This window comes from Grampus griseus (assembly GCF_964374135.1).
Source record: "Grampus griseus genome assembly, chromosome: 7".
Lineage (NCBI taxonomy): Eukaryota > Metazoa > Chordata > Mammalia > Artiodactyla > Delphinidae > Grampus > Grampus griseus.
Window position 1 is genome coordinate 11,183,809 of NC_139001.1, and position 24,563 is coordinate 11,208,371.

At 38.1% G+C, this 24,563-nt stretch overlaps 1 protein-coding gene across 7 annotated transcripts in view; it reads right to left on the reverse strand.

The window, feature by feature from the left end:
• AGFG1 (ArfGAP with FG repeats 1) overlaps positions 1-24,312 on the reverse strand; it is a gene marked incomplete at its 5' end in the record, with an annotated part of 74,271 nt that extends 49,959 nt beyond the window's left edge. For 6 of the 7 annotated variants that reach the window (XM_082658846.1, XM_082658845.1, XM_082658844.1 and 3 more), the window contains 2 exons: positions 6,235-6,328; positions 24,146-24,312. In XM_082658846.1, the coding sequence (XP_082514972.1) occupies positions 6,235-6,328; positions 24,146-24,312 (261 nt within the window). Of the gene's footprint in view, positions 1-6,234; positions 6,329-24,145 lie in introns of those variants that run through there. The other variant, XM_082658847.1, reaches the window with a different exon arrangement.
• Positions 24,313-24,563: the final 251 nt, after the last annotated feature.

Genomic DNA, 24,563 nt, shown 5'->3' on the forward strand with positions numbered 1-24,563 from the left:
AATTTATATTGAGAACTGAAAACTTTGGAATTCCATAGACCAAGGAGTCTATAATCAACCACCTGCAGATCAAATTTGGGTCACTGGCCTATTTTTGTACTGCCCCTGATCATTTGGTTTATGCATATTTAAAGGGTTACTTTTTAAAGATTTTTTCTAACAAGAATATACAACAGAGACTGTACGTAGGTGGCCTTCAATATTTACCATCTGGCCATTTACAGAAGCAGTTTTGCCAACCTCTGTACAGACAGCAAAGTAACTGTAGACCCTGGATTAATGAGTATGTAACTTAACTCTGCCACTCAATAGTGACATTTAATATGCTGTTACTAAAATAACTGCCAAATTTTACTAATATTATTTAAGCTCAGCATATAATTAAAATGCTCCAAGAGTTTAAATACATAACCTAAAATTAATGTAAATGATGCTACTGTATTCTAAGAAAACTGAAAAATTCCCCTAATGAAACCACTCTGAACAAAAAGTCAAAAAAAATATATTGATAATCCTTCTATACCTTCTACTATCTTAGATTCTGATTCAACAAACATCTGAATATCTATATTATTCTATAAGAAATATGCTGGGAGGGCTTCCCTGGTGGCGCAGTGGTTGAGAGTCTGCCTGCCGATGCAGGGGACACGGGTTCGTGCCCTGGTCCGGGAAGATCCCACATGCCGCAGAGCGGCTGGGCCCGTGAGCCATGGCCGCTGAGCCTGTGCATACGGAGCCTGTGCTCCGCAATGGGAGAGGCCACAACAGTGAGAGGCCCGCGTGCCGCAAAAAAATAAATAAATAAAAAAATAAGAAATATGCTGGGAACTTTCACAGGTTGCTTGAGCTCAAATTATTCTAGCCTTTCTATATTAAGATACTGTTATTATTTTACACTTGTAGAAACTGAGGCTCAGAGGCATCTTGTCCATCGTTCTCAACCTTCCAAGTCCAAATCCAATCCTTTCTGCACAAGACCACTGCACTTCAAGTACTCTTTTAATAGGCCCAGCCCAAATTTTATCAATTTCCCTAGAGAGCTGCAGTTGGGTTAGATTGTTTAGTTTTTAATCAAACTTAAAAGAAATGAATACAACACTTTGAAACTACCTGACAGCTCCATGCCCTGATTCAGGATTAATTCAAAAGCTCATTGTCTTTACTATGGTAATGGCCTACGGGCTCTTTCTGATATTGGTCTTCTACTTTACAGAGTCCACTGTTCTGTATTGAGAATGACCATCACTTATTATAAGTTTATAAGACAGGATGATTTAGGAAATAACCACTAGTGTCCTATTTAACAGCATAATAGATTGAGTATAACATATCATAAAATGATACCTGAATATTCCAGCAAAACTGTCACAGCATGTGAATTTGGAACTCTAAATTTTTTAGGTATCAAAATATTTTTCTTTGTGGCAATGCTTGTTTCTGATTATAAAATAACTCCAATCTTCCCAAAGATGCAATTTAACTACACAAAAGGCCTAAAGAGCTGTCTCATAAAATAAAGCCTATTTAAGCCATAAGTATAACTTCTTGAAAAAAACTGTCTGCATAATCCCAAGCATTTACAACTCTAAACTGAAGGCCTTTCTCACTCTTATACCAAAATGGAACTGAAAAAAATGATTTTTACTGTCTCTCTCCCCTAGTAGACTGTAAACTTTACCTGAGGGCACGAATCATAGACAGTATCCCTAGCACCCAAGGACAATCCCTGGCACATGGTAGATGATTAATAAATCTCTGCTTCAAGAATGAAGAATGGGGCTTCCCTGGTGGCGCAGTGGTTGAGAATCTGCCTGCCAATGCAGGGGACACGGGTTCGAGCCCTGGTCTGGGAAGATCCCACATGCCACGGAGCAACTAGGCCCGTGAGCCACTACTACTGAGCCTGAGCGTCTGGAGCCTGTGCGCCGCAAACAAGAGAGGCCGCGATAGTGAGAGGCCCGCGCACTGTGATGAAGAGTAGCCCCTGCTCACTGCACTAGAGAAAGCCCTCGCACAGAAACGAAGACCCAACACAGACAAAAATAAAAAATAAATAAATTTAAAAAAAAAAAAGAATGAAGAATGAATCAATTATGAATGTTAACCAGGGAAAAAGCACACCTTACCTTATGGGTCTACTGTTTAAGAAGGATTTTTTTAAAGCTTTAGCTTCTGGGTTGGGGGTTATTTTTTTTATCTAGCATAAAGATGATCAAATACTGTCAATGAATGCATGATTTTATTTCTACATGTAGATTTTATGCCTGTGGAGCATCAGCAGTAACCCTTTTACTCTCAGTCCTGAAACATAATTAGGAAGATTAATTTATTACTAGAAAAGAAAAACTGTATGGTTCAAAATAAAATTACTTCTACATTTTCCTTTTACTGAATTATCTATAGCACTGTTAGCCAGCCTTCCTTCCATTAAGTTTGATAATCAGAAGTTAACCCAATAGTGAAATTCCCTCAACTAGAGGACCATGGTTGACCCACAACATCATAAAAGAGGACATATGGAGCAAACCACTAAAGATTTTTTTTAAGTAACATCATGATACAAAAGAAAGCATTACAAGATAAATATGTGGAAATTTTTTGTGAAATATCTGACTTTTGGAAAAAATGTCAACACCAATAAACACAAAGTGCTTTGTTATAAAATATTTTACTAACATCTGGCAAGTATGTTCTATATCCTGATAATGTACGTATCTCCTCCAATGAACACACTGTAGGAGTCTAAGAATTCTAAAGTAATATTCAAGTAACTTGTAAACTACATCTGTAGATACTAATGATATGTTATAAACATCAGGGGTGTCCGTGATACATATTTATAAATACTAATAACATCATCTGCTTACCAGTTACCAACTCAGACCAATTCAGATGTACTTTATTAATGACTCAAATGCCGTGAGTAGTGCTGCCATCAGTTTTGTGACTTGCCAGAAACAGTGAACAATTCTTAGTAAAGTTCTCAATGAAAAGTGAAATCTTTCCCAGATATACAAATGTGTCAAGTCACTGCATCGACGGTCTCAATTAATGGCTTCCTGTATCCAAGCCCTCTGCCCTGTAACTTGGTAGTCCCCTCCCACACTTGACTCTGGACTTGGCAGCATGACTTCTGGCAATAAGTTGTTCACGGCTATTAATGAAAGCATATAAAACAGATTTAAGTTATACATGCAGGCTGACTGTGAAAAGGTTTTTCCCACTTATAAAGGTCTGGAGGAACATCCAAAGCATATGGAATATAGGTTAACTCTATTCAACACCTTGTGAATCATCCAGCAACCATGGTGCTTGTCTGCTTAAGCCAGCAACGTTCCCTAATCGTAACAACCAAACATGCCCCTCAGAACGTTAAAACTTCCTCATAGGGGTAGAAGATCCAAGACTTCTGGCAGTTAATATACTTTTTGATCTTTTAACTTCAGGCATGAACCCATTCATGCACAAGATGTATGACAGTATCTTCTTTTTAATCCAAAATTTATATGATTGAGTATGGTCCTTTTCAGACTACTGAGAGAGAACACACAGTGCAAATATGGCAACATAATTTGAAACAAAAAATAAAGATCTGTATTTTTTCTCTATGCATGTTATACTTAAGATTTAAATGTTTAAATAAGATAAACTGATAATAAAGCACTTGTACTTCAAGTCTATAGTTTTTTATTAAGTTGTACCAATCATCCTGCATTTCATGATATCAATCTTCACCTTCTATACATCTCTTGAAATTTTAAGAACACAGATATTGCTAATATTGTAAAGAATCAAATATACCTAGTCCAATACTTTGGTTCTAAGATGTCCTCAGGGACACAAGAAAGTATGTTTTTCTCCCCTAACAAGTAATTAAATGGTTGGTACACTTTCTAGCAGTAAGAACCATTGCAAATTTCTCTTTTTCTTTGTGCACTGTGTTTGCTCTGCCTGCAATATCTTTTCCTGCCAGCCTAAGTCCTAGTCACCCTCAAAAGCCAGCAAATGTTCAGCCCCCTCTGTGAGATCTTCCCAATCCTCTCCTTTTCACCAACAGATTGAGTCCCTCCTTCCACATTACTTCTGAAACTTCTTATTCTTTATCAGTAATTATCTAACACACTGTTGTAATTATTTGTTACATACCTGTCTCCCGAACTAGACCATGAGCCCTATGTCAGCTAAGCCTATGTGACATTTCTATAACTGTATCCAAGTACCTAGTACAGTGACTGCCATGGTGAGGGCTTTAAATGGCTTATTAATTTGCATGACTCTTTTTAGGATTTAAGATTCATAAATCCATTCCAGTCATCTCTATTGTTTGTATTTTGTTTCTACTATTTGATATAATGAGTTACCTAAAATTTCTTTTCATATATTCTAAATTTATTTTGATATTACAGCCTTAATAACTTCCTTCAGAAATCCTGTCATATGCAACAGTACAGCTGAACCTTGAGAACATTATGCCAAGTGAAATAAGCCAGTCACAGAAGAGCTATACTACATGACTCCACTTAAATGAGGCATCTAAAACAGTCCAACTCACAGAAGCAGAAAACAGAATGGTGGTTGCTTCAATGGGTATAAAGTTCAGTTATGCAAGATGAGTAAGTTCTAAAGATCCATTTACAACACTCTGCCTATAGTTAACAATACTACATTTTACACTTAAAAATTTTTTAAGAGAGTACATCTCATGTCAAGTGTACTTACCACAATTTCAGAAAAAAAAAGGTCCTTCAATCGTAGTATTCTGGAACCAGTCTCCACCTAATCTTATCTACTGACAGGTTTGAACGTTTTTTACTTACTTCTCCAATGCATTGTTTGTTACCTTTCCAGTTCTACTACTCTGACTTTATCTACTGTCAGTTGATTTTTAATCTAAGAACAGATAATATTTTTTCATTTCTGACTCCATTCTGATGTCCAAAATTTTGTATAGAAGGCCAAAATTCTAAGGAAGTAATTTAAAATATGCACTACTAGGCTAATCCCAAACTTTATACAAATAGTTCAAATTGTCTTTTAATCCAAAAATACATTTCTACACTTACTGTCATTACACACCTTCTGCCCTTTATCTTGCTTTAGATTTTCCTGTAATGTACCTACATCAGTCTGGAACTTGATTACTCAAGATAATTTTTTATCGGCAAAGTCTGGAAACTTCAAAGTGTGTGCTCAATTCTCTAAATCATGTATTTAAAAATATTTCATAATCTTAAATTTATACTTCTTTACTACTTTAGAACCATATACACACATGAATCACAAGTAGACAAGCAAGTTTAAGATGCTACTATCAAAGTGTTAGGGAAAAAAAGAGGCAGAGTACAAAACGCTTGCATATATCTTCTGAGGGTGAAAAAGAAGATTGAAATTAATAAAATCTTAAGACTTAAATTCTTTTCTGTGTCATATCAGAAACATGCCAAAAACCCCCCAAAATAACATGCAACCACTGTAGTACAACTAAAATAATATTTCCTTTCTAGGAAGTGATTAAAGTGTATATTAAATAATAATGGCTATTACTGATCAATTGGGTTGACTGGCTCATCCTTGCCCCAAGATTATAAAATATGCTTGCTTTCGCTGTTAATTTTATAGTTTTTTTTTTTAAATAGTAGACCACCACTTTTACTAAGAAAGCAAACAAAATGGAATTCCTGAAAGCCCATTAAAGCAGAGTAGAAAGAAAAGGCTCCCCTGCTAATCTTTACTGAGTTCCTCATGACGCTAGCCTGCCCCCCCAGCACTACGAACCTCCTCCCTACTGAGCACTGCTCAATATTAAACATCACATTCATCTAAAGTTAAAAACGTAAAAAGCAAAGAGGGGTCCTCAAGTGAAAGCTGATCACACAACAGCCTAACAAAAGTTTACTACAATACCACAATGTTAATTCCCTTTCTCCCTCTCTTATTTTGTCTTTTAAAGCAAAAACTAACAGTTACTCCAATACTAGATGTCCTCCAAAAATGCCTTTTATATTCAATACTGACAAAGTTTACACACAGGTTTCATCTCAGGTTTAAGGTAAAATATTTATGTAGTAGACATTAATTCTAAACACATTATTAAATGAGTACTTTCTACAACATCTAAATATAGAATACAAAAATAACTTTTTAGACAGTGAAAATTCACCATTCTAAGCAACTTATTAAATCTTATTAAAATGACTACCAACAAAAAAGTTGAAAATTGTAAAAAACACTTACTTCATTTCCATGTTTTTGAAGGAATTCAATTTCCTGTTGTGTGAATGTTGTCATGGAGATGGATTTCACCCTGTGTGGTGGATTTAACCCTCGCCTGAAAGATAAAATATTTTACAGATTTACTATTACAAACTATAGTATTTTAAAAATTATGTATCAGATAATTCAAAACATTTTTAATTAGCACATTTAAACTTGGAACAGTGTTTTCATTCCATAAACTACAAATATTTAAAAGTTATCTTAAACTATTAATCCCCACAATAGTTATGTCAATGTAAATTTAGTCAGACCCACACTAAATAATATATTTAAAGATAAATTCAAGTAACCACCTAGTTAGAAGCAAACAGTACCTGTAACACATGAGCTTCTTGGAAACACAAATATTGCTTTAGTGTATGTCTGATGGAAGGAGAATAATATATATATGAGGGGCTCAACGGTAAAGAATTCAAAGTTATTACTTAAATATTTTCATATTTCCTAAGAAAGTGACAATGATATGTCAGGTTTGGACGTTATCTGTTTCACATTTCGAAGTGGAGAAACGTTAAGTTAGGTTTTGTTGTTTTGCTTTAAGTTCTAAACTAATAAATTACTTTCCTTCCAGCTCTTGGTAAGTTATAAAATACAGTTATGAAGATTGCACAGTAGGAGAAACTGAACACAGCAATTTCATCCTAGTAAAACTTCCAAACTTAACTATGAAGAAACAACTACCATATGAATTACTTTCAAGTACCTTTACAACTAGCAATCACAAATTAAGGCTTTAACGATATCATCTAAATTTCCAAAAGTGAAAATTTAGCGAAGTCATTATTATTCCTTTAAAGCAGGACATTTTGTTTTCCAATTCATCTGTATTATGAGAATAAGACTAAATTCATCATATTCACAGCTTATTCATTTATGATATTTATCCTAACAAGTCCTATCTTGTTCCAAAACAATTTGAAAAGGAATTAACTTATTATTGTTCTCTCAGATTCCTCTGCTCCCTCCCTCACATTTAGCAACTTTGTCTCTCCTTATTCCCTAATACTGCCTCTACCCTTGTTCCAGCCAACCCTCTACCCTTCCATCTCCCTTATAGTATCCTTTCAATAAAAAAAAGCAAAGGAATAACTTTCTAACAAGGAAATGTCAAACACCGCTACAAGGGTGTATGTTTGAATAAGAAAGTTTGGAGCAATGAATTATATCCCTGTACTTCTCAAATCATCAAATGAGGGAACCCCTGACTCCTAAAGTTGCAAACAGATGTAATCTCATGAAAGCACTGCACTGTATAGCTTACTCTCTCATACATCTCAAGGCCCTACCATACCACAATGCCCATTTTTGCGTAAAGAAGGTATTCATATTACTTAAATAAGTGAACAAATTTTCTCACTTATGAAACAAACAAAACCATAACATACTCATAACCAAAATATGACAGGACATTTTCCCACTTAACAAGAAGACCTATTACAGAGCTTCTTTAAATGCGCTCTCAGTGCACTTAAAATAAGATTCAATTTACAAAACTGGTAGACACAATTTTGCAGGTCAGCAGATTACTTACATAAATTGAGTAACTCCAAGGAAATTTTACATTTGTTCATATTGGTTTCTCTAATTACTCTTTTATATTCCATTAATTCTGGTAGATTAACTGTATCTTCAGTGCAAAAATTTTTCCTTTTTTAGCTTCCAAAAGCTTTGTATGTGGATATAACATGACTATAAAATAGTTTGGTAAAAAAATAGAAGGCTGACTCTATCAATTTCTTAAGAAGAATGCAGACTGATGAGGCTGTAGTAAAAAATGTAGTCTCATACACCGATGACAGTAGGATAAATTCACCAACCTGTGAATAACCTTATTCATGCGTTTTGACCCAGTAATAACCTTTTAGGAATCTATTCTAAAGAAGGAATCTGAAACTTAACTATGTACAAGATGTTCATCAAACATCACTCATACTAAAAAAAAAAACAAAAAAAAACTTCATTATCAAAGGGGAAGTGATTAAGCGACAATAAAACTGTACAACTATGCATACTTATGCTTGGTTTTAAGATGAAAATTATATAGTATTCTCAAAGCTATATTAAAAATATCTGCAAAGAAAACAAACTAAATACCCCAAAATGTTAACAGTCTTTGCTTATAGATTATGGAACTGAATGATTTTTTTTCTATTTATAATTTTCTATTCTCTCCAAGTTTTCCACAATGAAAACTTGTTACTTATTCTGTAACAGAAAAAAAAGAAACTGCAAGAAATAATAAACAATTCAATTAACTAGTAGTAGTCAAAAAATTTGGACTTTTAGTCCTGGCTTTATGGATGTGAATGTCTGTGCTGAAGAATTACAGAAAGTAAACGACAGAACAGTTGTTAAGGCTTTCTTTCAGTTTTTCTAAAAAACCTGGAAAACTTTCCTCCCAAATATAGCCACCAGCATCAACAATTTATCTTTACCTCATTTCTCTAAATCAGGCACTACCGACATATTAGGCAAGAGAATTCTTTACCATGAGGGGGCTGTCCTGTGCACTGTAGGAGGTAGGGCAGCATCCCTGGCCTCTACGCACTAAATGCCAGAAGCATGCCCAACCCAGTCGGAATAATGAAAAATGTTTCAAGATACTGATAAATGTCCCTCAGGGGTGTGGGATGGGACAGCAGAGTCCTTCTACTTGAGAACCACTGCTCTAAATATACCAAATATGTTAACTACCAAGTGAAGAAAGAAGCAGAATTCTTTTGGATCACTACTGAGATATAAATTCTACCTAGGTTCAATCTTCTACAGAACATTCTACACATTTACCTCATATACAACAAAACACTTAAATTTTCCCATAAATTTACTATTTCCAGAATAGCAGAAAATAGAAACCCTTAGAAGAGATTAAAGAAAGTGTCCACAAAAAGTAACCATATGATGTCAAGCACACTTATACAAATTGGTAGGCAAAATATAATTTAATAAGACAGAAGGAAATTAATATTTTTAAAGTAACCTAGATTGCCACTTTGCATATCTAATCTCATTAATTTCTACTTACAATAGTAGAGCAGACTAGATATTTTGACAGGTTCCTCTGCTAAAATATGACACCCCATAAATTATTTAAAAAAATAAAAAAACCCTAATTGTTAACATTTCTAGAAAGTAAGGGGGCTCTCAAAGAATCCCCCCTTCCCAAAAGAAAAAAAAAGACCAAAAAAAAAAAAGAGTGAGCTGAAACCAGAAGAGTGGCCCATGTCATACAAAAAATTCAGTGTTGCTCAGAAGGCAAATACCAACAATAACTAAGACAAGATGAGAGGTAAACCTGAGATATCCCTGTTAAACCCAAGACCCTGGATGGAGAATTAAGTAGCTTCAGGGTGGTAGTATCCCTAGATCACAGGAGAAGAATATACAAATCCTCTCAAGAGAAATGCATTTCTGGACTTCCCTGGTGGCGCAGTGGTTGAGAGTCCGCCTGCTGATACAGGGGACACGGGTTCGTGCCCTGGTCCGGGAAGATGCCACATGCCACTGAGCGGCTAGGCCCGTGACTCATGGCCACAGAGCCTGCGCGTCTGGAGCCTGTGCTCCTCAAGGGAGAGGCCACAACAGTGAGAGGCCCACGTACCGCCAAAAAAAAAAAGAGAGAAATGCATTTCTAATTTATAAATTATGCTATCAGGATTTGAAAATATTAATTTCAATAAAAGATGAGATTATAATAAAAATCATCACACAACAAAAAAACAAATCACTGAGCTTGAGTCAGTAGAAACAAAAGCTTTATGCCACCTCTTCCCAAGACTTTAGCCATTGGATTTATCAAATACAAAATACAAAGTAAATATAGCATGTAGGAAATGTTAAAACAAACAAAAGATGGAATAAAAATGAACAGGAAATTGTGTAATTATCAGAATAACAGTTAAATTTAAAAGTCAGAACTTTCAGAAATGAAAAATTATAAATGTGGAAATTAAAAATTCAACAAATTAGTTAAAGAGCAGATAAGACACACCAAAAGAGAGATTTGGTGAATTAGAAAACAGAAATAAGAAATAACCCAGAAGGCAGCACAGATACTTAAGGAGACGGAAAAAAGCAAGTGTTTTTAGAAAAGGAAACAAAACAGGGGTGGGGGTGGCCTTGCTTTTGAGAGACAGAATTGAAAGAATGAAGGAGAGGCAATATTTGAAGAGCTAACGGCTGAGATTTTTTAAAATCCAATGAAAGTCATGCGTCTACAGATATAGGAAGCACAGCTTATCAAAATCAGGACAAATAAAATTCATACTTAGAAACATTTGGGTGAAACTTCAAAGATAAACAGAATATCTTAAAAGCACTCAGGGGCTTCCCTGGTGGCACAGTAGTTGAGAGTCCGCCTGCCGATGCAGGGGACAGGGGTTCGTGCCCCGGTCCGGGAGGATCCCACATGCCGCAGAGCGGCTGGGCCCGTGAGCCATGGCCGCTGAGCCTGAGCGTCCGGAGCCTGTGCTCCGCAACGAGAGAGGCCACAACAGTGAGAAGCCCGCGTACCCCCCCCCCCCAAAAAAAAGCACTCAGAAAGAAAAGACAAAGGAAACAAAATCTGACCGAAAGACTTTTCAATGGAAACCAGAAAATAGTGGAATGTTATCTTTAAGTAGTTAAAAAAAAAGTTGTTAACTCAGCAAAAATATCTTTGAAGTCTAACATCAAAATGACATTTCCAGATAAACAAAAACCAGAGTCTACCCCCAAGAGATCTTCACTAAAGAAACATACAGTTGGCTCTCTGCGTCCCTGGGTTCTACATCCAGGAATTCAACCAACTCCAGATCAGAAACACTGGGGAAAAAAATTCCAGAAAGTTCCAAAAAGCAAAGTTGGAATTTGCCATGTGCCCAGCAACTATTTACACAGTATTCACATTGCATTTACACCTATTTACATAGCATTTACATTGTACTTATGACCATTTACATAGCGTTTACATTTTATTAGGTATTATAAGTAATTAGACATGATTTAAAGTAAACAGGAGGATGTGTATAGGTCATATGCATCTTACATAAGGGACTTGAGCGTCATCAGATTTTGGTATCTGTGGGACATCCTGGAACCAATCCCCCAAGGATACTAGCGGATGACTGTATACACTTTAAGAAAAAAAATAACCCCAAGAAGGTTGTGCGATGCAAAGGGGTGAGCAAAAAAACTGGGAAACACATTGGCAAATCTAAACAAATAGCATTTGATTTCAAAATATCCTATGTATGGTGGAGAGGAAGGGGCAAATTTAACATTTTACCAAAAATAGCACTTAAGTGAGAGTACTCTGTATTTTTAAAGACTTTGTATTATTAGGGGAAGGTTAAAATACTGATTAAGTCTAGAATGTTAGGATGGATAATAAAGTTTCAACGGTGACCATAAAATAACATAGAATTTACAGCTTCCTAACCAGTATAAAGGGGAAATCAAATCAAAACAACCAAAAACACTGTCTTTTTTTAAAAAAAAATTAAACATACACTTACCATAAGACCTAACAGTTCCACTCCTAGGTATTTACCCAGGTGAAATGAAAACTTGTGTTCACCAAAAAATCTGTATATAAATAACTGTATGAAACAACTGGGTTGTTTCATATGTAACAAAAACTGGAAACAACCCAAGTGTCCCTCAAATGAGGAACAGGTAAACTCCCAAGCAATGAAATACTACTCAGCAATAAGGAGAAATGGACTACTAGAATATGTATTGGGTGGGCCAAAAAGTGCCTTCGGTTTTTTAAGTAAAAATAAAAGACACATTTTTCATTTTCACCAAGAACTTTATTGAACAACGTATTCACCCTTTTGTTCCACTACCTTCTGCCATTTTTCAGGCAACTTCGTAATTCCATCTTCCCAAAACTCTTTATCTTTTTGAGCAAAGAACTGTTCCAGGTGCCTTTTACATTCTTCCAGGGAATTGAAATTTTTTCCATTAAGAGAATTTTGTAAAGACCGAAATAAATGGAAATCCGAAGGTGCAATGTCTGCTGAGTACGATGGATGAATCAGAACTTCACAGCCAGGGCTTCCCTGGTGGCATAGTGGTTGAGAGTCCGTCTGCCGATGCAGGGCACACGGGTTCGTGCCCTGGGCCGGGAAGATCCCACATGCCGCGGAGCGGCTGGGCCCGTGAGCCATGGCCGCTGAGTCTGCGCGTCCAGAGCCTGTGCTCCGCAACGGGAGAGGCCACAACAGTGAGAGGCCCGCGTACCGCAAAAATAAATAAATAAATAAATAAAAATTAAAAAAAGAACTTCCCAGCCAAGCTGTAACAGTTTTTGCCTGGTCATCAAAGAAACATGCAGTCTTGTGTTATCCTGATGAAAGATTACGTGTTTTCTGTTGACTAATTCTGGACCCTTTTTGTCGAGTGCCGCTTCAGTTGGTCTAACTGGGAGCAGTACTTGTTGGAATTAACCGTTTGGCTTTCCAGAAGGAGCTCATAATAGTGGACTCCCTTCCAATCCCACCATATACACAAAGTCACCTTCTCTGGAATGAAGACCGGCCTCTGGTGTGGTTGGTGGTTCATTTCGCTTGCCCCACGATCTCTTCCATTCCACATTGTTGTAGAGTATCCAATTTTCATCACCAGTCACAATGTGTTTTAAAAAAGGAATGTTTTCATTACATTTCAGTAGAAGATCGCATGCGGAAATATGGTCAAGAAGGTTTTTTTCACTTAACTTATGTGCAACCAAAACATCAAAGTGATTCACGTAACCAACCTGGTGCATATGATTTTCAACACTTGATGTGGATATTTTGAGTATGTCAGCCATCTCCTGCGTGGTATAACATCAACTGTTCTCAATTATTGTTTTGATTTGATCACTATCAACTTCAACTGGTCTACCTGGCCATGGAGCATTGTCCAATGGAGAAATCTCCAGCACGAAACTTTGCAAACCACTTTTGACACGTTCAATCAGTCACAGCACCTACTCCATACACTGCACAAATCTTTCTGTGTGTTTCAGCTGCATTTTTACCATTCTTGAAATAATAAAACATAATATACCGAAAATGCTGTTTTTCTTCCATTTTCAATATTAAAATGGCCAATTTTGATAAGTCTTTTTAAATGCATGCTGATATGACAGCTGCCACATACAATCTAACAAAATTGTGTCAAATGAAGTTAAAGACAACTATGTGCTACTAGAGCCATCTTACAGAAAAAACGGAACAAACCTTTTGGCCCATCCAATAACAACTAACCTGAATTAATCTTAAAAGTATTATGCTGAGTGAAGAAGGTAATCTAAAAAGGTTATATACTGTGTAAATGACATTCTCAGAAAGAAAAACTATAGTTGTTGGAGAATGGATCAGTAGAGGCCAGGGGTTAAGGAAAGACAAGGGTTAGAGAGTCTTGAGGGGTAACTGAACAGGTCCATTCCATGTTCTGATTGTGGTGGTAGTTACATGAATCTATACAGATGTTAAGACTCCTAAAATTACACAACAAAAAAGTTGGTTTTAATGTATGTCAACTTAAGAGTCCATGTTACTATCTATAGAAACCACAATTTTTACACAAACTAAATTTTTTTCATCGGCAGACTACCTTCTCCATCTACCAAATTTGATCACTTAAATGAATGAAATCCTCAATCAAATCTGAATTACTCATTTATTTAGTTATTTTCAAGATATATTCCTGGAAGCTGCTGCCACTTCCCCTTTTCTGCTAAGCCAAGTTTAGCTATCATGTGAATCCAGTGTTTATAAAACACTTTACTGTAATGACATTAGTCATAACTATTGGATGAAAGTGTCAGGCAAGTAAACCACATCATTTTTACAGTGCCAATATTGAAGTACCACCCATTCTGGATCCTAAAATACACGTTTTAAGTCTCCAGTTTAGTACAAAAGAAATTTTTTTAATGACTCATTTAATAACAGCAGTATTGATATTTTGAAAGCATGTTTGTCACTTAATTGGTTTCAAGAAGTTCCAAAGTCATCTACTGGTGGAGCCCAACATGCTTCTGCAGTATAATAAAGTCATATGCAGATTACCAGGAGTTTTAGTTTTAACGACCACCACCCAGGTATGACTGCAACCAGATGGTGTGACTCATTCCACATGTCCATCAGTATGCTACTCTTAACTACGCAGCAAACAATCTTCCAAATAGCCATTTGTCAACTCAAATTACAATGTATGCTAGATGAATAAGTAAGAAAACTTATTTAGCTAGTTTTATTAATTGTTTTTCTCCTGCTGGGGGAAAAGCTGGTTAAAATATTTTACTAGGCTGTGGAGATTTAGGTGGTTGTTAATGTTGGCATAAAGTAATAAAGCTAATCTGGCATTTAAATCTATTCCAATCTTAGTTATTTAGTAAAAATATTATATACAATGTTTCATATTATAAAAATTATACATTTAAGGGCTTCCCTGGTGGCACAGTGGTTGAGAGTCCGCCTGCCGATGCAGGGGGGTCTGGAAGGATCCCACGTGCCGCGGAGCGGCTAGGCCCGTGAGCCATGGCCGCTGAGCCTGTGCGTGTGGAGCCTGTGCTCCGCAACGGGAGAGGCCACAGCAGTGAGAGGTCCGCGTACCGCAAAAAATTAAAAATTAAAAAATTAATAAATAAATTATACATTTAAAATCTACAACAAATGGAAGATGCCTTTAACAGGTTATCAAAAATCTACAGACTTTTGATACCAAGATATGTATTAGATAGTCCAGAATGTTAGTTTATCCAGAACACAACTTTAAAACACTGAAAATACACACACACACACACACACACACAGTGCAAACTATAATTGTTATTTTGGGTTTTTGTTTTTGAAAGCCAGAAACACTACACTCACAGTAAGGTCCTTGTAACATTTAGGGCAAGCACCTAAAAAATAACACCCAAGTAACAATTTAAACCTAATTAAGGTATTCTTGCTAAAAGTGGACAAAACCCAAGTTTTAGAGAGTTTACTACCTCTCTAAGCTCTACTGAAATGACAGCAAAGGAATAAAAAAGCATTAACCCACAAAGAGAAGAACAGAGAACAAAGAAGGAACCCAAAGGCATACCAAAATCTAGAAAATTACCAGCAGTAACTGACTGTGCAGACTAAAGAAAGCCAAAACAGATGCTCCTGTAGAGGTGGGAGAAGCCAACTAAAGATGATTCCCACTACAGAACCCCTGGAAGATTCATGAAAGGAATCAAGCCACAAGTTGGGGGATTTACATAGGGTCAAAAATAGATTCCCAGTTTCCCTACTTCCATAAGACTACCCCTAAGAAGTCCTAGGCAGAAGTCTGAAGGAAAATCTGATCTGGAGAGGCTATTCCAAATAGGCTCTGGACTCAGGCACAGCTGAGGATCGCTACTGGGTACTATGCTAAGAAATGGAAGCCAACGGGACAGGCCACGACGGCGAGAGGCCCGAGTACCGGGAAAAAAAAAAAAAAAAAAAAACAATTCACTATAGGTTCAGAATAGTAGGGATAAAAAGATCATACATACTCTCAAAGAGGGAGTGGAAAATAGGGCACAAAGAATGAGTAATAAGAATAGAATCAAACTTCTCAATAGCAGTACTGAAGGATTAAAGACAATTAAGCGGGACTTCCCTGGTAAGAGCAGTGGTTAAGAATCCACCTGCTGATGCAGGGGACACAGGTTCGAGCCCTGGTCCGGGAAGATCCCACATGCCGCGGAGCAACTAAGCCCGTGAGCCTCAACTACTGAGCCTGCGTGCTAGAGCCCATGCTCCACAACAAGAGAAACCACTACAATGAGAAGCCTGCGCACTGCAACAAAGACCCAACGCAGCCAAAAATTAATTAATTAATTAAAGACAATTAAGCGATGCCTTAAAAATTCCAAGGGTAAAGTATTTTCACCTTTGTGAATGTGAGGGCAGAATAAAACACTTTCAGCCATGTAGCTCTCAAAAATGCTCTCCCATTAACCTTGAATCAGGAGGCTAATGGAAATGCGGGGGTCCTGGAAAAAGAGGTTGCAACACAGGTTAGGCATGACGGGAATTTCCACAATGAAGGCAGGAGAAAGTCCCAGGATGACAGCTGCGGAGCAGGCCTAGAGAGCAGCATTTCCAGACCAGAGGCTGACAGAAGTACCCAGGAAAAAAAGAAGAAGTACCTGGCATATCTGGTCATATTGAAAACAGTTATATACCTCAGCCAGAGATAATTTATCTGGGGATATAATAATGATACACACATGGAAAACAATGCAAATGAAGTAACCTAGACAATTACAAACTTCAGGGGGAAAAGGTTGTACAAGAAAGAAAATGTAGTAGTAATATACTGTATGACTTAGCTGAGAACAGTATGTATATAATGCAATAAGGTAAATACTAAATAGTGATTTAACCAAAAATTGTGATGTTATATTGAAGGAGTAGAAGCAGAGTATAGGTGGAGAGTGAGAGGAGTGTTAAGAGGGCCAAAGCCTTATCTTCCCTCTTGTACAGTAGAGAAGTCAATAGATAAAAGCAAAAATTGAAAAATTAAAAAAATAGCTGTAAGCATGCTAGCCAGAAATACTAAGGTAAGTAAAGAGAAAAAGAACCGACTGTCTATGGTAATCAGAAACAGAGAAAGGGAAGAGACGACTGCTGCTGTTCGTTATAAGTCTTGGCCTTTTTAAAACTATGTGCATATATTCTTCCGATAAAAATTAAAATTCAATTAAAAACTAAACATAACAAAGAATGGAAAATAAATGGTTCTTTCCCTTCAAAATCAAATTTAACTGACATATATGTAGGCTGGTTTCTTTGATGAAAAAACATTCCTAGAAAACATGAGGAATTCTTAAAATTTTAAATCCCTCCTATTTCAAAAATGCCAAGTCTCTTTACTAGACACTAGCAATCTTTTTATAGAAGTACCTACTGAGCACAACTGTTCCAAGTTAGAGCCACCAAGATTCACAGAGTAAGAGATAAAGATTAGAAGAGAGAAATGAGGAAGTTTTCACATCTTCCCACATTATTAGTTCTGCTGATTTTCATACTTCTCCCATCAAAGATCTTGCAAAATTTAACCAAAAAGTGGGGGAAGAAAAGAATTTTTAGAATCTGACACTACAAGGAAAATTCCTCTTCCTTTTCTAAACATGTATGTTTCTCTGTAACTTCCATACCTGGTCTTGTATCTCCCCCTACAGAATAAACCTATTACCTCTTCCACATAAATGCCTTAATTTACCCAAAGACAGTGACTAAGTGAACAGCTCCCCACCCTCACTCTCTAGTTTTTTCTTCTTTAAGCTAATAACACTTCTGGTCCCTGCAAATATTCCTCTCATACAGAATTTCAAATCTCCTTATCCTAATCAACTGCCTTACACCATGCTCCAGTTTAATTCATCTCTTAAAATAAGCAACTAGAATAAAAGCAAAGTGTTAACTATGACTTCCCGCCCTCTAAAAAGCAGTTATGGTACCAATCAAAAAGAGACCATGTCTTACTCAGGAGTCTTTGGAAAAATATGTTCTAACTTAAAAACAAACAAAAACTCACTCCCCATACATAGAACAATTCAAATAAGGTTCCTATCCCTCCTATAAGTTAATAAATTTCATTCTCATCATGTCCAATCAGGTGTCTTTAGGGCAACAGCTCTAATGTGTGAGGCTGTAAACGATGTCCCAAGGAACCTATTAACGAAGTACCCAAAGTTATGAATGATTTATTTTAATATACATTAGAAGAACCAAAGGTTTATATTCCTAGATAATCATCGATTTGACCATGTGGATTGGGAAATGCATTACTGAGTGGAGGAAAAAACAGGAAGGGTAATGGCACCTAGTCCTGAATATCTCCACAGAAGCTTCTCAAGAATGTAAGCATGATGCATGTTGCATAGAGAAGACTGAAAATTGTCAGTCTGAGGATTTGCTTATTTTCCAAAGAGTGTACTGAAGTTAGATACAGAGCTTTCTAAAGAGGCAATAAATTTTAAATTGAGGTCCAGAGATCAGCAAGTTCCTTAAAAGAATGTTTTAATTCTTTTTATTTGTAATCCAACTCACAAAATTTTAATATAGATTTAATCTAGATAAATCGTACAACCAATACTTTGAAACTGACTAAAGGTCAAAGTGTTTACAATCACACTGATCCAAATTCACAGACAAATGAGAGAAGAACAGATACGAACTTGATATAAAAATGCCTTGGTAGCAAGTTATAAATGCCTTGGTACCTATGTGCCAAACTCAAAAAAATCAGTATCAGAACCAGTCAGCACCATATCCCATTACACTCACAATACACAACAACAGTTTCTAAATAAGTCAATGAACAGACATTTGAAGCTAACTAAAACTATTTAAAGAAAAGCGTGACATAACTATAAAACAAAAATGTGTGATACATCCATAAACTACCTGTCCTGCCTCTTAAAATCCAATGAAGTAAAATCTACCATTTAAATCCCTCAAATATAGAATTCACAACAATTTACAGCAAGCATTAAGAGTGTAAGCTACATTTTACAATTTAAAGTTGTGGAGGGTAACAGTACTTTCCTTATATGATTGTTACTAGAATAATGCCTGACACAGAGTGAGCAGTCAGTAATTCTAAATAGTAGTTATTATTATCTTATTTTTCATTTCTTTAATTTTTGTTTCCCCAACACATGTACTAGTGCCTGGACTTAATGAATATTTGTTTTAAAAGGGGGAAAAAAGGAAAAAAAAAACTCTGCCCTTCACAATTGAAAAAGTTATCAGTTTTCCCACTCACACTAAATTGAAGTTGTACTACACTGTCAAAATATCTCACTGAATGTAGCCATGTTAGAGTACTAAAAAAAGTGAAAAGGGAATTAAGGATATAAATCACCGCCAACTGTGAGCTCATGTGGTACTGAATATTATAAACAGAGTTCCAAAAGGGTATTTGATTGCAATCCACTCAAATGTTAATGAGTGTATAAAAACAAATGCCTCTTTTCATCTGTCCAACTTTAAAGTCAAAATTCTTATAAGATTCACCAAAAGACTCAAAATGCACACAAAATTAATAGAGTATAAGTTACTATCTGTCTACATTTATCCTCCTGCGAAATTCCAAGTTTAAATGCACTGTTCACATAAAAGGGCTGGTATTAAGTGGGACACGGTGTTTCTCAAATGTTATTTTTTATTTTTATCTAAACTCTCTCTGAAAAGTTTATGAATCATTTTTAAAGGATAAAACAACTCTCATATTATTTACTGATTACACAAATGCTAAAACTCTCCACAAAATAAATAATTTGGTCTAAAGCTAGTCTTAAACTGTAAGTTCTTTAACATGAAGGTAATATTTTATGTTGGCTGTAATAGAATGCCATTCATAATTCTAAATATTTCTGTAGACAGAAGCAGAAAGAGTGGCAAATCAATCTGTTAGAACAACCCCATTCTACCTCAGTGACAGTTTAATACATCTATCTCAAGTCTATTTTAAAGTTTCACAATCGGAATTCAGTTACATATTCTAAATAAGCATCATACAAGCACAGAGTGCAGTCATCTGAAAGAAAAAACAGGAAATAAAAGATCAGCTCTGGGCTTCCCTGGTGGCGCAGGGGTTGAGGGTCCGCCTGCCGATGCAGGGGACACGGGTTCGTGCTCCGGTCCGGGAAGATCCCACATGCCGCGGAGCGGCTGGGCCCGTGAGCCGTGGCCGCTGGGCCTGCGCATCCGGAGCCTGTGCTCCGCAATGGGAGAGGCCACAACAGTGAGAGGCCCGCTTACCGCAAAAAAAAAAAAAAAAAAGATCAGCTCTGAGTCTAGTAATATTAACAATAAGATACTTGTTCGATTTATTTAAACAAAGATACTGCTAAATATATAAAAGGCATGTGACTATCCCAAAATTTTAAATTCATGATAGTAGATACCCTTTACTGTGTATCAGCATTTTTTAGGCACATCAAGGTTTCTGACCGGCAGCTAACATGACTCAGTTCATATATGTACATCCACTGCTTAGCACCATACTCAAAAATAATATATGTTAAATAAATATTCAATGAATTGTACCATTTAATCCTCAGAACAACCTTAAGCTATATATTACCATCTTTTATCACAAATAAAGAAACTGAGGCTGAGGGGATGGGTTCAGGCCAACCTACACATAGTGGCCTTAATACTTTGCCCTAAGTCACAAAGCTAGTGGCAGTGTCAAAATCTGACTTCAAAATTCATATTCTTTCAATTATACCATGGCATCTAAATAGCAAAGACATTATTATTAAACTCAATAGTTATATTATTCTTATTTTCCTATATTATTGCTTTCCAAAGAAAAAAATCCTCAGGAATTACTGTCCTTTCAATATTTCTGCAGCAGACATTTGATTCAGGATCCATTCTTTCCTTCACAAGTATCCCAGATTTCTGAGTTGGGAACCCTATCTTGGAAATCCTTGTTGTTTCAATAACGTCATGATAGAACGCATCCAATGAGGGCACTGGTTCTACTTAGCCATATGACCTAAGCTAATCTAGACTGAATCACAACTTCTGGAAAAGTTGTAACAATGATATAAATTAAGGCAGTATGTAGCCCCAGGAGCTGGGAGCAGCCATCTTTGGATGAGGGAAATCGAGGCAACATCATTAACCACTGGATTAAGTCTTATTTAAAAACACACAATAAATTCCCCTCATATTTTCAAAGATTTTTTGATGTGGACCACTTTTTAAAGTCTTTATTGAATTTGTTACAATATTGCTTCCGCTTTATGTTTTGGTTTTTTGGTGTGGAGGCATGTGGGATCTTAGCTCCCTGAGCAGCGATCGAACCTGCACCCCCTACACCGGAAGGCGAAGTCTTAACCACTGGACGGCCAGGGAAGTCCCTCCGCTCATATTTTTAAACCAACTTGAGTCAGGTTTTGAGTTACATCTAAAGAATCCAAACTGATAGATTTTTTTATAAAGCTGCTTCTCATTTCAGCATCCTTCACATATTGTTCCCTACTCATGGAATATCCTGTCCCCCTTGTTAATAATGCCCCTCATATATTGGGGAGCTTTTGATATTATATATCCCAGGCATCATGTGAGATGTCAAACATACACTATCTCTAATATTGAAAACTAATCTACATCCCAAATGTATAAGGTACACCTTATCCTCACCTTTTCATAGATGAGAAACTTCAAACTCAAAGAGACTGACATTCTCAGTACCACACAGTAAGTGGAGCCAGGATTCAAAACCAGGTTTATCTAGCTCATAAGTATTTGTTCTTTCAACTACATGAAGCCACCTGCCATGTGGATCTTGTCTTTAAAGGTCTTTGCTCAGGCATCAAATCTTCTGTGAAGCTTTCCCTATTCATTTACGTATTTCAGGGATAGCTCAAAGCTATGAAACATTACAGTGTATCATAATTATGTTTACATACTTAGAATGCAAGCTCCTTAAGGATAGTGGGATCCAAGTAGGACCAGTGCCTCCCACAGTACATGACACAAGCCAAGTGAGCAATAAATATTTGCAGAATCACCCCTAAACAGAGATATGGAGTCCTATCTGTTACAGATTAAATTCCAATAAAATAAACAATTGTCATGTATAATGAGATATCCTTTCATATATAATGTTTCGGAAATGTGACTTCTAGGAAGAAATTTGTAAATATTTTTCATATTACACATTTGCTGCAACAAAGTAAATTTATACTTGCAAACGGCTACACAGAAATGTCAGAAATCCAGAAGAGTAAATATATACATACTTTCCAAACTAAATACTTGAAATGTATCAAAGGACCTTGTGTTTAGTAAAAACACTGGCATACTTATTATGCACATAATGCAAGTATACTCAAAACAAATTGGACTACTGGCTTCATTTTAAAACCAAAAGTTGCCCACAAACTAAGTCTTTATTTGTAAATGAAAAGAATGAACCAGACTATCTCCTAAATACTACCTAGCTCTAGGATTGTGTTGTACTTCAATAACAACACTATCAACTTCTCAGAGTGCTTTCTTGACTCTACAATCTAAAACTAACCTCTCCGGCTTCCCTGGTGGCACAGTGGTTAAGAATCCGCCTGCCAATGCAGGAGACACAGGTTCAAGCCCTGGTCTGGGAAGATACTGAGCCCTCTGGCCACAACTACTGAAGCCCGCACGCCTAGAGCCCATGCTCTGCAACAAGAGAAGCCACCGCAATGAGAAGCCCATGAGTTGCAACCAAGAGTAGACCCCGCTCGCCGCAACTAAAGAAAGACCGCGCGCAGCAACAAAGACCCAACGCAGCCAAAAATAAAATGAAATAAATTTTAAATATATATATATAAATAAAAGTGGCCTCTCAGAGAAGGTCTCTCCTATCATACTATTTTAGTGCATACTTGCCCCTGACATTTTTCTCATTTGATTACTTATTATGTGTTCCCATCTCCTCCACTAGAATGTAAGCACCAAGAGAACAAGGATTTTGCTCTAATCATCAGCACAGTCCAAGGCTTTACAAAGAACCTAGTAGGCACCCAATAAATGTTTGTTGAAGAAATAATAGTCATGGAAGAGTAATAATGCTTCTTTGCCCAACTTAAGAAGAAAACAAAACAAATCATACTCTACTAGGCATACCTTGCATTTTCCAAGAATGAGTTTTCTCATATACCCATTGCCTCAGTATTACTCTTACAAAGTTTTTTGGGGGAGAAGTGGGGTACCAAATTACTTTATTTCAAAGAGTGGTACAAGTGAAAGAACTTAAGTAGATATTTGGTAGACCAAAGGTTTTACGAACATTTAGTAACTACCACTTCGTCAATAACTTAGTGAATACAAAATAATTTAGCATATAAAAGCAACTTATTCAGTTCCAAAATCATCCGCAAACTCTCCAAAAGAAACCTTCAATCACAGCAACAAAAGTCTTATGAAAACGCAGCTTAATGGAGCAAAGAGGAAGAAATACAAACCATCTCAGTAATTCAAGACGGTGGTCTCCCTTTTTCTGAAACAACGCTGTCTTTCCATCTCTCCTCATTTCTGTACACAGCCAGGACACTTAGCTATTGACAGAGAAATCTTACAGATACCACCACCCTATTTACAATGACACAGCTCCGAGTCAATTCCTTACTTCCACTAAAACTTCCCCCAAACTCCTCAAGACTCTCTTTGGACCATAGAGCTAAAGCCCCGCAGCCTCACATCTGCTTTCTCTGCCTCCCTCTCCCGCAATTAATCTTCTCTAACTTTTCCCTTGGGAATCACATCTCTGCCATCACGACATTTTAATCCCGCTACTATTCCTAAGTGCCGGCTTCCTCCCACTGACCTAGGTACTCTCGACCCGAGGGAAAAAAACCCAAGCTAAGCGTCCCTGCTCTCTCCCACCCCAGCTTCTTCCCCACCCCCCAACGGCGCCCGGCAGGTGTATTGCTCGGGACCGCCGCGCCCCGGAGGAGAGGCGGGGCACACAAAGGACCCGCACGGCCGTCCCCAGCCTCCTCCCGTCTTTCCCCTGCAGTCCCGTCGGGTCAGCGCCCGGGAGAGCCGAGACCCGAGGGAGGCGGCGCCGGCTCCGCGAGGACCAGAGATGCTCACGCCGGGCGCCCCCTCCGGACCCCAACCCCGCCCACGCCCCACCCACAAAGGCTGCCCTGGGCCTGGACCCTCGCCCGGCGAAATCGAAAGCGCATCCCCAGCCCGGCGGCCCGGGCCCAGCGCATCCCGGCCCCTGGCCTCGACCGCCCCGCCCCGCGAGCCCGCGCCCCAACCGCCGCCGCCGGCCGGACCCCCACAGGACCCCCCACCCAGCCGCCCGCTCCCCACGCCCGGGGAAGGGCCCCCCGCCCGCCCGGCGGCCCCGCACTCACAGGCTGCCGGAACAGGAGGTACAGACGAAGGAGCCGACCGTCATGTTCACGTAGGTGGGGCCGCGCTGGTCGCAGTCGAAGCACTTTCGGTTGTGCGGGAGGCCGGTCATGTCCCGCAGCATCTTCAGGTGCTTCTCCTCCTGCTTCCGCTTCGCGCTGGCCGCCATGGCTGCGGCGCCGAGAGAGGAGGCCGGCAGGGCCGGGAGCCGGGCGGCGCTGCGCCGGGGACCCGCGGTCCCACCGGCCGCCCTGGCCGCGGCCGCCGCCCTCCGTCAGCGCGCGCCGCCCGCGCCGGACCCGGCCGCCGCGGCGGGACTCGACTGGGCTGGGCGCGGCGCGGACGCTGCGGAGCGCGGGCTGACGGGCCACACCAGCCGGCCCACCTGGGACAACCGCCACCGCCACCACCGCCGCCGCC